Here is a 12,892-nt window from a genome sequence, read left to right as displayed (position 1 = left end):
AAAAATTATAAAGACATCACTTGGATTTTATTGTGAAAAGAGCAGCGAGCTTCTCAGTAAATGTCCTTTTATTGAAAAGTCTTGAACGTTATTTCAACTACAAGTGTTTTATCTCCTATGTTTAATTTAATTCGTTAACCACAAATAACCAAGACACTGTTTTATGAAGCTCTGCAGATAAGAACTGTCTGATGGGGGGCTATCACAGTACATGAACTAGAATACAGATTTACAGTGTCTTTATTTCCATCTGGCAGGATTACTCAAACTACTGAACTGATTTCCATGAAATTTGAAGAGGGTGATGCATGACCCAAAGAAGAAGCCATTCAGGGTATAGGGCTCTAATCATGGTTGACGTACGAGTTCTCTTAGTCCCGCTCCAGTTTCCCAGAGTGCTGGATGAGGTCAGTTATCCAACACAAGAAGTTGGTACATTTTGTTTGTTGACAGAAGAGTTCATCTCCAGAGTTATAGTCTCAAACTTCAGGATTCCTCTTGTAAACCTCGTAGGCAAACTCCTCAGTGTGAGCGTAATCTTTGCAGACGCCAATGAAGTCGATCTCCAGCTGGAACGGACCGTCTGCTTTATCTCCCAAAGTAAATCCAACAGTGTTGACCTGTGAATACAGAAGAATATACAAAATGTATTAGACAGTTACAGGGTAAAAAGATCATTACCTAATAATGCAAATGTGCTGAACAGTGCACGGGAACTTTCCACGGCTTAGTTTATTTATATGTATTTGATGTCATGTTAGTGTAACGTGTCCTTTGCTCTACCTTGTCCAGCCAGAGATGATGCTGATCATCTTGTATCCTCCCACGATGTGTCAGGAAGAACTTGGAGAAAGGAATCTGTAAATAAGACCAACTTTATTAGTATTAGAATGACTACTTGTTCCTAAAAGTAAAACATATGGTAACCGTTCTTTAGTTTAGGAAAGCCTTGTAAAACATTAAACTATATTTTACTCATTAACCACGTACCTTGACGTCTTGCCAGTAGGGTCCTCCTCTGGTGTACAGAAAGTAACTGTATATGTCGTCTCTCTGGTGAGAGAAGTAGGTTTCTGTGGCGATGTTGATCATCCATGGACGACCATCGCCGCGTACCCGCAGGTGCAGGGTGTTGAAACTGGACCAGTCGTGGTGCTTCTTCCTGTCAAATGAAAACTGGGGAAGACAAGAGAGTTAGATTTTTAGTACAGTTGTCACGTCAACCGCTGACCTTGGATGTCAGCAGGTTTTCATTTCAACATGAGCCTCACACAACCACAAGAGGAACTGGTCTGTAAAGTCAGCTGTGTATTTTGAATGATAACCAATATTAGTTGATATGTAGACTTTTCTTAATTTTTGCTTTACTGGCTGGTTATAGGCCAAGACAATGGTATAACTATATTTGTAAATATCTGTTTAGTGGTAGAAAATCACCTGTTAAATTGCTTTAAAGAAAACTCTGATGTGTCTTTATTTATTCACTGGAATATAATTTGCTAAATTGAAATAAATTAAGGTTTAAAATCAACCTATAACTTCATCAGCAAAGTTTCTAAACTCCCCGACATTTCCAGAAGAAACCTGAGGACATGAACTGAGTGTCCTTGTGACGGCTGTCACCAAAGACAGAATTGTGTGTTATTCCTCATGTGATAGTACTGGCAGGGCACTAACCAGTGGTTGTTTGGAGCGCATGGTGCAGTAGCCACTGTAGCGTGTTTCTCCGTCCCTCGGAGGAGTGGAGCTCAGGCTCCCGTGCAGAAAACAGGTGTTGTTCTTGCCCAGCTTCAGGTGGGCTTCACTCTGGCCTCCTATCTCATGATCCGAGGATACGGTCCACTCCTCCAGGCTCTCTGGACCTCTGAACTCCCACATCACTCTGTTCTGCTCCAGCATGTGCTCAAGCACCGGTTTGCCCTCTGGACCGACCCAGCGGTCAGAGAACTCCGTCTTCAGCAGCATGAAATGCTTCTTTATTCCCCCCAAACCTTTGGAGAAGTTAAAGTTAATCTTCTGCCATGGAAACTTGTCTTCCTTGGGCTTCCCGGGTCGTCTGTACTCCCCCTGGATCACAGCTCTTGTGGGCACAGTGAGCGGGCTGACGGGGGGGAGAAGCAGCTGCTGCTGGTGGATGGAGCTCAGCAGCCTCGCTGAGGGGAAACGTGTGATCTTACTCAGGGACATTTCACTGTTGATCAGGACGAGTCACTGCTGGGAAACATCACATGGGAAACACTTCAGTTACTGGATGATAATGAATAATCAATAATCAGTTTCTCTGATTTAAAAATATATTAAAATAAGGGTAAATTATATCAATCATTTGTATATGCTGTGATCGATGTGTTCTTTACAAGGTTATTTGACGGGATATGTTTCACTTCAGACTTTAACAATTAGCTGATCTACAGTGTGTGTTGCTTATTATACAGTACAGCAATATGGTTCATAGTATGATATATAACTATTATGCATTATATACATATACATATATGTAATTACATTCCAGTAGTCTGACTTAAATCAATGGATCAATTCTCATATAAGAACTGTAGCGTTGCTTAGTTTCATACCAGTAAATAGCAGCTGTTTTGAATGGGGCTTATATTATTGTTGACCTCCTCTGTGGAGTAAACACACCAGGACAACAACAATGTAAACAAGTGTTAGCTACAGTCTCAGTTACAGAGGAACCATCATTTTAAAAGACATCAAACCTGGAGACATGTGATACAGCAGATGAAACAGTTTCCACTTACCGGGGCCATGTTGTTCAGGAAGCTGCTCGTCGTTAAGCTTCACTCCATCGTGAACACATCTCTTCATGTCGCTGGTGTCAATGACAAACAACTGAATCAAACCGCTGCTACACGTTAACACACCCAGGGGTCTACACGCGGAGGTGCGTTCAGGACCCACGCACCCCGAGCAGCTACGGGGACACGGCTGCTCAACAGTTAAAGGTCGAATCGTCGCGGATCTTGAACGCAGCTTGCGTGCACCGCAAACTTCCGTCCTGACTGATACACACACTATACACATGTAGTTCCTTCCTCGATTGATTATGGGTTATTTCCCCATTTGACCCCTTTCAACTAATCTGTGAAACAACAGGAGAAGGACGAAGATGGACACTTATTTTTACTCCGCCGCGCGGGAGATCAAAGCCCGAGTATCATCAAAGGACGCGCATGCTCAGTAGCGCCTTTGTGTGGCTCGACTGCAGCGTTAACTAGCCCGCTGGTGAACTAGCTAGCCTCGTTCGTTGAGACGACACAGGGGCAGCTAGCAGGTTAGCCGCGCTGCTAATCATGGTGAACGTGAATAAGCGGAAAGGTCGGGTGATCGACTCCGACTCCGAGGACAGCGCCAGCGACGATAACCTAGACCAGGTAGGCGCGTAACCTAGACCGGGGGTTCGATGCCCAGCGGCGGCTTTAAGTTGCCCAGCAGCTCTGAGGGGGGGGGAAGCTAACGGGTGCTAGCTAGCTGCGTTGTGTTTGGCCTCGCTGGGGGGCCGGATTTATTCACTTGTTCTGTTGTTTTGTTTCGTTTGCACAGAAACGCGCCATCACACCGAACATCTTTACTGTTCCGTGTTTTCTCTGGCAGCTCCGCGTGTTTCGAGTTAGCGCTGGGGGAAGCTAACTCGATGCTAACGATTAGGTTACATTCCGAGAATGTTTTTTTTATAGTTGTTGTTGACACGAAATACCCGCGCCAGGGCTTTTAACCCGGGTTTGGAGCGTGCAGCTGGTGTGTGTGTGTCTTTTATTAGCTCGTAAACTGAACCAGGATCAGGTGTGTTTTGCACAAACTGAACCCGCAGTGAAGCTGAACTTGATTCTCAGCCTGAAGAGCCCGTATCTCCCGGGTGACGTCAGCGAGCGGGGCTGCCTATATGTGTGTTGTTGTTGTTGTCAAACAAGTTGAGTTGAGGAGCTTCGCAGTCCCACATGTCAGACCGAGGAGAACCCTGTGACCTGCCCCGGGTCCTGTACCTGACGGTTCACTGCCCGGTGGTTCCCCCAGAGGCGCTTCACACCTACAGAGAACAACAGAACCTCCCTCTCTAATCGTGTCTTTCTTCCATCTCAGCAACAGATTAATTGGTTTGGTTGTTTTCAAGCTGCACATCAGATCCTTGCATTCATCTATAACTGATTGTTTTTGGAGTTATGAGTCCATGGTGGAGATTCAACTTTTCTCACTCCCCTGGATTCCAGTGCTGCACCTTGTTTTTATGCAGTGTACCAGTCTAATACCAGTGATCACCTTTTCCCCCAAATCCGAAGTCTCTTAATCTCACTGCGTGGAACTCGTATTTAAAGTTGTTTTCCGATACCTGGACTGCACACCGGCCAATGCTGATTTAGTAACTCCCCTAGTAATCTCCCCTTGTTCTCCTGCCAGGTAGTTTACCCCCAGAGGCGCTTCACACCTACAGAGAATAACAGAACCACCCTCTCAAGGCCTCTCTAATCAAGTTATTCTTCAGGCTCAGTAACAATGGTTGTCTTGATTAGGCGAGAGCTGCACATCAGCTCTTACAATAATCTACTTAATCATTATCTTGGAGTAATGAGTATGGTACGCATTTAAAAATAATTTCTCCCACTCTGCCAATACAGAGTATCCATTTAATACCAGTGATCACCTTCAGTTCATCTCACTGTGTGGAATTCATTGTTAAAAATGTTGTGATACCTGGTTTGCACACCGGCCAATGCTGATCCAATACCAATGCATTTAAAAAACTTTGGGGTCATCCTGTGTCAAATCCTCACACTCTTGGGTCTTACCGTCACAGATCTAAATAAAATTAATCAGAGGAAGTCACGTGGATCCCAAATAAGGGAGATATGGGCGGATAAAGTTTGACATTTTGGGGTGAAAATGTGAAAAAGTGCCCTATCTTGCATTGTTAAAGACTTCCTGCATCTGTCCCTGGATTTACAGAGACCTCCACTCATATCTGCAGCTCCCTCCGTTTTATGTGCTTTGCTTTGTGTTCCTTTATTGATCCAACACCAGGGAAATTCTCTTGTTACAGCAGCAGATTGTCGGAATCAGGGTTGACAAGAGAACACGTGACAGTATAAAATGAAATGGGCAATAAAATTCAGTTAGATAATATCACAGAGACTGCGCAATAGCGTCACCTTTCACTACAGGCGGAAATCTATTTGTGGAGAAATGTACTTGAGCAAAGTCTAGTGGCACAGGATGATTGCACGGAAATGTATATGTATTATGTGCAAGTAGATATTGGAATAAACGTATAGATATTTGTGTTAAAGGTTTTATTTAATCCAGCTGGTAATTATTTGTGTTGATACATATTTTTTTAACTGGTGTTATTCACTTGTTTGGATCATATGTTGTTTGCGCTGCAGAAACCATGGTTTCGAATGGACAATAAAAATGTACAACCGTTGTCGAGGCCTCTTTAAATCCAGAGGCTCAGGCAGTCAGCCAAACGTTCTGAACCCATGAAAGGTTTTAATAATGTTTTGCATAATCCTGCTAACAGACAAACGGCAATAAAAACATAACCTTGGTGGAGGTTAATATGTATTTGCTCCAGCCTGTGCTGCTTGACAGGGGGAGTTATTGGGCTGATTGGGAAGCTGGCTCCTGGTCCATCCTTCAGGCCGTGTCTCAGTCAGTTGTGTGTGTGGGATGTTTGCTCTTCTTTATGCATATTGCAGCATGTGTTCGTCAGCCCTTTGGTATGACCAGCAACGCATTCACTCTGTATGAGGTCATAATCAGTTACATCTTTATTCTGAATGTGGTTTGAGTTAAGTCACCAGCAAGGCTACTATTGCAGCATATTGCAGCTATTACAGTTACTCAACTGCATGTTTTTGTGAACTTTTTCTGTTCAGGAGCTGTTGTCATTAGCAAAGAGGAAGAGGGTGGATTCAGGTGACCAAGAGGAGCCAGTCAGCAAACCTGCAGCGTCGACAGACTCTGAGACGTCCGACAGTGATGATGAGGTATGACAGTCTGGGTATTTTCTGGGTGCTCTTGTTGTTATAATGGATAATCATCTTTTTTGGCAAGTTACAATTATTTGATAAATAAAACTGATTTATTTTTCTCTTTCTAGTGGACCGTGGGTGGAACCAAAGGTAAAAAGAAAGTTAAGCAAGGAAAAGGGTCTGAGAAGAAGAACACTACGAAGAAGAAAGTTGGTAAAGCAACAGCGTCCGGCAGCTCTGATGGAGACAGCTCGGCTGAGAGCTCTGCACCTGAGGAGGGTAAGTGGAGAATCATCTATATTCTAAAAGCAACATTTTCCTAATTTAATTTCTGTCCCACATTTCCATGGTTCTTCGAGGAACCAGGAAGATTAATAATTTTATCTTGTAAAAGCTGCAGTTGCTTCTGTCACGTGTGTGATTAAAGGTTTAGGGACCAGAGATATTCTGAAGTGTAGATCACTCAAATCACGTGCCGTGTCCTCAGGTATTTTAGGCGGCTGGGATTAGGTGAGTCACTTGCTCATCCCCTTTATTCCAACGGGCACTCAGTGTAGCATCTAACCTGTTTGTGTATTTGTGTTGCACTGGAGCCACATGGTTATTAAAAAAGGGAAAAGTCTTTGAGGAACAGTTATGGAAATTGGATCAAAAGGACATGTTTCAGGATGATAATGATATACTGGGCAAGGAAGTGAGAAATAGCCTGTATCACAACCAGTGTCAAATATAAATGCAAAATGCATAGCTGTGCAAAATCTAATAATTCCACAAATCTGTCACTCTCATTTCAGCTATATAACTTTATAAAATTAATTCTTCAGATGTTGTACACACAATCTTTCAGGAGACGTTATAATTAGTGTCGAGAAGACAATGGGGTAATTTAAAGGTATAGAATGGGGTCAAGCTTACTAAGGTCAATACTGAAAAAATGTTAAATGTTTTTAAAATACAAGGAATTCGCTCTAAGACCAACTTAAAGATGGTGTCAGGACATCCAACCCTCTAATAGCTAGTCTTACTTTACTCTGACTGTGAAGTGATTCCTTTTAATGTGTGTGAATGTCTCTTTCTCAGGCGAGGTGTCTGATTCAGAGAGCAACAGCTCGTCCTCCAGCTCAGACTCGGACTCCTCAGAGGACGAGGTGTTTAGGGACGGCTACGACGATGACTTGATGGGAGACGCGGAGGACAGAGCTCGTCTGGAGCAGATGACGGAGAAGGAAAGAGAACAAGAGCTGTTCAACAGAATTGAGAAACGAGAGGTGCTAAAGAGACGGTGAGCAGAGAAAAGATCTTCTAAAAGCTACAGAAAACACCAAACAGGATATTTAATTGATTTGAAAATATCCGATGCATCTAGCATTTTGAGCTCATGGCTTCACCGTTTATTGATCCGAGACTACACATGTTTTCACAGCTTTGAAATTAAGAAAAAGCTGAAGACGGCAAAGAAGAAAGAGAAGGAGGAGAAGAAAAAGAAGCAAGAGGAAGAGCAAGAAAAGAGGAAGCTATCTCAGGTTCAAGACACACAAGTGGTGAGTCCGGAAAAGGTTTTAGACAAACATGACAATCACACACACACACACCGATATGTCGATGTCTCTTTACGTGATTTTAAATGTGCTCCCTTCTCTAGGTCATGTCACACAACAAGGAGAGACGATCCAAACGTGACGAAAAACTTGACAAAAAGTCCCAGGCAATGGAAGAACTGAAGGCTGAGCGTGAGAAAAAGAAAAACAAAACAGGTACGTGTTTCTTTTTTTTTACTCGGCCGTGACTTTATTTTTGTGACGATTCAATCACTTGTAGTTACTGATGCTTCCTCTCTTTGGTGAGCAGCTGAACTTCTGGCCAAACGTATGCCCCTGAAGACGAGTGAGGTTTACTCCGACGATGAGGAGGAAGAAGAGGAAGATGATGACAAGTCCTCAGTGAAAAGTGATCGCAGTTCGCGTTCATCGTCTTATGATGATGATGAGTGAGTGTCGTTCATTTCGTAGTGGAAACATTTATCATAAGACGTCCCTCTCCCTCTGCTTTAACTCTTTATGTTGCGTTTCTGCTCGTAGGAAAGAGGAGACTCCACCCAAGTCGCAGCCGGTTTCTCTACCAGAAGAGCTGAACAGGGTCCGTCTCTCCAGAAACAAGCTGGAACGCTGGTGCCACATGCCGTTCTTTGCAAAGACCGTGACCGGCTGCTTTGTGAGGATAGGGATTGGGAACAGCAGCAGTAAACCAGTTTATAGGGTGAGTCTGGATTCTTTTACAGAGTTTAATATTTGACAGCCGTGTGCTCTTGTGTAGTGGTGATATTGGGCCTGATTAGTGAAGTTGGGTGTAATTTCCTCTCTTGTTGTTGCAAGGTTGCTGAAATTATGGATGTAGTGGAGACAGCAAAGGTTTATCAGCTCGGAACCACGCGAACGAACAAGGGATTACAATTAAGGTAGGTTTATTGTCAGAAAAATCCTTTTTACATATCAAATGAGTTCATCGGGAATCAGTTAATGAACCTTCTCCTCCTTTGTTCCTGCTCCCTTTCTGTTGTGTATTTTCTCAGGCACGGCGGCGACACACGGGTTTTCAGGCTTGAGTTTGTATCAAATCAGGAATTCACCGAAAGCGAGTTCATGAAGTGGAAAGAAGCAGTAAGTGGAATTAAAAAGAGGAACAATTTAAACCAGCAAAAATCTATAATCTATACAGTGAGATTAAGAAGGAACCTGTGTGTTGGTTTTTCTCCTTTGCAGATGATTGTTGCCTCGATGCAAGTCCCAACTCTTGATGAAATCACCAAAAAAGAGCAGTCCATCAAAGAAGCTATGAACCACAAATTCAACGACAAAGACATAGAGGATGTGAGTGTGTTTCTTTCACCGTGTTCACTGGTTTTCCTCCTGCATCACACAGAGAGAGAAATAAACAAGTGTTTCTTCTGTCGTTACTTTCTGCAGATTGTGAAAGAGAAGGATCGATTCCGAAAATGTCCTTCGAACTATGCCATGAAGAAAACGCAGTTATTCAAAGATAAGGTAAAAGAAATCCGTGGAGAGTTGTGGTATTTTCAGGCACAACGGAAAATGATAAACAAAAGATGGTGTGTTGCATGGACTGTACTAAAATGAATGTTGACTCGGGCTCCGGAAAGGGACGCCAGTGTTAAAGTGCCTAAAGCCTGTATTCTCTTGTTTGACCAACTGGTTTTAAAAGTCAGTGATGTTGAGCTCTCAGTCAGGCTCCACCCCCCCTCTCCTCCAAATATGGTTACTTATAGGTTTTTTAAAAAAAACAAGATTGCGATGGACAAAATGCCAAACTCAAGGCTAGGCCAAAACGGTATTTCACAAACCAATAGGTGTGTTACCACTTGCATGCTTTTGACCATTCGCACTCTGTGAATGCCGAAGCAGATATTGGTCAGGTCGAAGTTCAGCAAAGTTAAGCTCACGCAGATTGGAAGTGAACGGAAGGCAAAGGTCTGTCACGGAAGCATTCGCATATTCTGTGTCTGTCAGACTCTTACTGTTGTTCCTGTGGATTTGTTTGGATTCCAGGCCATGGCAGAAGAGAGCGGAGACGGAGACAAGGTGAAGGTGATCCAGGACGAGCTGAACGTGCTGGAGGAGAGGGCAGAAGCACTCGACAGGCAGAGGACCAAGAACATCTCTGCCATCAGGTACATGAGCAACACCGATTATCTTCTTTCGGATTTAACATGTAGTAGTGTGTAGATTCAGTTTTATGTTTTAAAAGAACATTGTGTAGAAATTAATCAATCTTTGTGTGACCGAAATTCAATGAATGAATAGTGATCACCTTATTTTTGAAATAATCTGTCCTTAACAGAACCACAGCTAATGTTTTGTTGTGACTTATTCAAGTATATTTGTATTTACCCTCCAGCTACATTAACCAGAGGAACAGAAGCTGGAACATCGTTGAGTCTGAGAAAGCTCTCGTGGTAAGTCCCGGTCTCTTTTGACACCTTTTATCAACCACATCTGCTTTGTTCCCTACGAGAAGTTTTAATATTAAGTCAGGAATAATGAAAATGTAGGAATTGATGGATTGTTAAAATAAGTAGTTTTCAAACCTGCCACCTTTGGTGAATGTAGAGAAAACCAATAAAATGTTCCCGTTTTATATTTTTGCTGCAGTTTTTGTCATCGTAAAGTTGGTCTTGTTGATATAACTTGGATCATTATTATTATTTCTCTATTCTGTCACAGGCTGAAGGACAAAACGCCAAAAACCAGCAGATGGACCCTTTCACCAGAAGACAGTGCAAACCCACCATGGTGTCAAATGTAAGGTTTCGACAATGACTTGTTTGTACAATATACTTTGAATCTAGATTTCCTTCTCCCTCTAATCTGGTGTTTTGTTCCTCCTGGCTCCTGCAGGCCAGAGACCCGTCAGTCCATGCAGCTATTCTCGCTCATCTCAACCAGAAGTACGGCTCTGGGTCAGCAACAGATCTTAACGGTGCAGAGATGAACGCACTGGTAAGCAGAGCACTTCCTCCACCCTCCCATGTTCACTTCTTTACCTCGTCAAGGTCGTTATGTTTTCAATGCTGTCCGTCTGTTAGCAGGTTACACAAAAACTACCAATTTTATTGAAACTTTCTGGAAGCGTGTTTATGGGCAAAGGAAAAACCCCAGATTCTTCAGATTGTTCTTTCTTTTAATATTGCTTAATGGGCAATCAACGTTTTTGCGAATCTAAAGACAAATAATGCAGAAATCTTGATTAAATAAAAAAGAAGGCATATGTAAAGTGCTAATATCTATGATTAGGTGAAATTGGAAGCAGACTGATTTACTTTAAGCTGTGGAACAAACCAATGTGAAGCAGAAAATAACTAATTTTGTTGAAGGAAATGTTCCTGCACAAACCATCTTAGTTCTGTCTTCTCCACCCAGAGGAGCTCACACATCTTTTGCTTGTTTCTCTGTTAAAGGGACAAATAATCCCGAAAGAGAAAGACGGCCCCAAGCCAAACACTGACCTCTCAGAGGACTTGTTTAAAGTTCATGACTTTGACGTTAAGATCGACCTCCAGGTTCCCAATGCAGGTGAGATATCATTTTTTTCTCCTTCGTATTAAAGTTCTGATGATTGAGGGAAGTGACATTTTGTTGCAGCACAAAGTGGCTGTTGATGTAAGTTGTATCGATTTAGCACAGATTTATTAATTTTGCATTTGTGCTGTGCAGAGGCAAAGTCCCTGTCTGTGAGCTCCAATGCGCTGCCAGTGAAGGACGGCGCCCCCCGCAGGTCTCTTAACCTGGAGGACTACAAGAAGAGGAGGGGGCTGATCTAATGTGGCCAGTCCATCATTCAGAAACCACATTGCATGTGTAATTGGCTGTGAGTGTGTGTGTGTGTGAGTGAGTGAAAGAGAGAGTGCGTGTGTGTGTCTGTCTGTGTGTCTGTGTGTTTGAATGTTGATGCAGCAGAGTGTCTATCCAAACAGAGGAAATACTGATTAAGCGAAGACAACATTTCTCTCAAAGGATCTCTCAGAAGAAACCTGCCCAGAAATTGTTGTTCTGTTATTTTTCGCGTTATCAAACAAAAACTCTTATATTGAGTTGTGTTTTTTTATGTATTTAACTCCTCTCCCCCTCTTTTGGATCCTCTGGAGTCCACTCCAGTTTTTTTTTTTTTGTTCTCTCATAAGGACTTGGCGATTGTGGATTATTACCTTGAACAAGAAGGACACTATTTTAGAAGACTTAGATTGTGGAGGCTTTTTTGAAATTACTGGACTGGTCATTTAATGGAGTTGACGAGCAATGAACGAATTACTGTTGTAAATGTACCCCAACCCCCCAACTGTGTGATCATCTGCCGTTGCAGTCCATCCTAAATTTGAGTAGCCTCTTGTATTTTTGCGGAGTGTAGATGATCACCATCTCTGACTGGACAGTGACGCAGCCTCTACACGACCAATATGAAAAGTTCAGTACATGTCTACTGGACATTTGTCCATTTTTAAGTCTTTGAACCAGCCCATTTTGAGAGGAACCCTTTTCTATGGCTGACCCGGTTATAAAAGTGTTTCTTCATTTCTGTCCACAACCTCATGGTTGGTTGCTCATTGGATAAGTCCCTCGCCCGTAACCCCCTGAGAAGATTCTACGTGTTATCGATTGTGTCCATAGTCAGTTCCTGTATTGATGTGGCATGCCTTGTAAATATGCATTTTGGAGTGAGTGCGGAAAAAATAAAGAGGCACTGTTTCATAACTTCAGTGTCATTTTTTTTTTTTGTAACCTTTTTTATATTTTACGGTGATAGTGCAGCAACACAAACAATCTGCTGTTATCTTTTATTTTGGCAGCATTCAATAAAAATTCCAGACTGAAGTTACCTGCTTTTATTTTACACATGTAATGAAATAAATTTTGTGTATGTTTGTTTAAATCTAAGTGTACTTCATGACAGGCACTGTTGCATTTATTAGAAACAAGGGTTGTTTTCATCAGCATCTTGAACTTACAATACGACCTAATTCTTATTCAAGTATATTTTACGCAATTCTAAAATAAAAGCAGGTGGATATTAGAAAACGTCTAGTACTTATTCTACCACTGTTACTTCCATTTAATGTTTTTTTAAAGAACAATACTGTTTTATAGGATTTGTAAAGGTCTGAGTCTTTTATTTCACACACATGCAATAAATTGTAAATAACTTATCAGTGGTGGAGGAGAAGAATTACCAGTAAAACACCTACATTTAAAACATACTTTAGATAAAGGACAACATTTCTAGGATAATCTACTGTATATTATAATAATAGATTATAACTATTGATGTATTCGTGTGTTTAGCTGGTACAGTTGGGGGTAATTCTGATTTATATGTGTACTGGTATGATGGAC

General features: G+C 42.1%; 2 protein-coding genes across 7 annotated transcripts; one reads left to right on the top strand and one right to left on the bottom strand.

Annotated features, from left to right (window-relative positions):
* Window positions 1-224: 224 nt before the first annotated feature.
* On the bottom strand, window positions 225-3,156 carry ndufaf1 (NADH:ubiquinone oxidoreductase complex assembly factor 1). Of its 6 annotated transcripts, none has more exons than XM_035167475.2 (6): window positions 2,763-3,156; window positions 2,577-2,626; window positions 1,678-2,214; window positions 991-1,176; window positions 784-858; window positions 225-620 (listed from the first exon to the last, which is right to left on the bottom strand). In XM_035167475.2, exons 3-6 carry the CDS (start codon window positions 2,185-2,187, stop codon window positions 480-482), a joined length of 912 nt encoding a protein of 303 aa, XP_035023366.2. In that variant the 5' UTR covers window positions 2,188-2,214; window positions 2,577-2,626; window positions 2,763-3,156; the 3' UTR covers window positions 225-479. The 6 variants fall into 6 exon arrangements, with proteins under 6 accessions (XP_035023366.2, XP_035023367.2, XP_035023369.2 ...); XM_035167476.2 differs by having other exon boundaries at window positions 1,678-2,211; XM_035167478.2 differs by lacking the exon at window positions 2,577-2,626 and having other exon boundaries at window positions 2,721-3,156.
* A 21-nt stretch (window positions 3,157-3,177) lies between these two features.
* On the top strand, window positions 3,178-12,253 carry rtf1 (RTF1 homolog, Paf1/RNA polymerase II complex component). Its single transcript, XM_035167472.2, has 18 exons — window positions 3,178-3,395; window positions 5,895-6,005; window positions 6,119-6,269; window positions 7,071-7,272; window positions 7,414-7,531; window positions 7,633-7,744; window positions 7,839-7,977; window positions 8,069-8,246; window positions 8,363-8,445; window positions 8,560-8,647; window positions 8,750-8,857; window positions 8,954-9,031; window positions 9,554-9,675; window positions 9,903-9,960; window positions 10,229-10,306; window positions 10,403-10,504; window positions 10,963-11,077; window positions 11,219-12,253. Exons 1-18 carry the CDS (start codon window positions 3,315-3,317, stop codon window positions 11,323-11,325), a joined length of 2,031 nt encoding a protein of 676 aa, XP_035023363.1. The 5' UTR covers window positions 3,178-3,314; the 3' UTR covers window positions 11,326-12,253.
* Window positions 12,254-12,892: the final 639 nt, after the last annotated feature.

The sequence above is a fragment of the Hippoglossus stenolepis genome, chromosome 10 (genome assembly GCF_022539355.2).
Source record: "Hippoglossus stenolepis isolate QCI-W04-F060 chromosome 10, HSTE1.2, whole genome shotgun sequence".
In the NCBI taxonomy this organism is placed as follows: domain Eukaryota; kingdom Metazoa; phylum Chordata; class Actinopteri; order Pleuronectiformes; family Pleuronectidae; genus Hippoglossus; species Hippoglossus stenolepis.
This window is presented reverse-complemented; position numbering and strand designations above follow the sequence as displayed.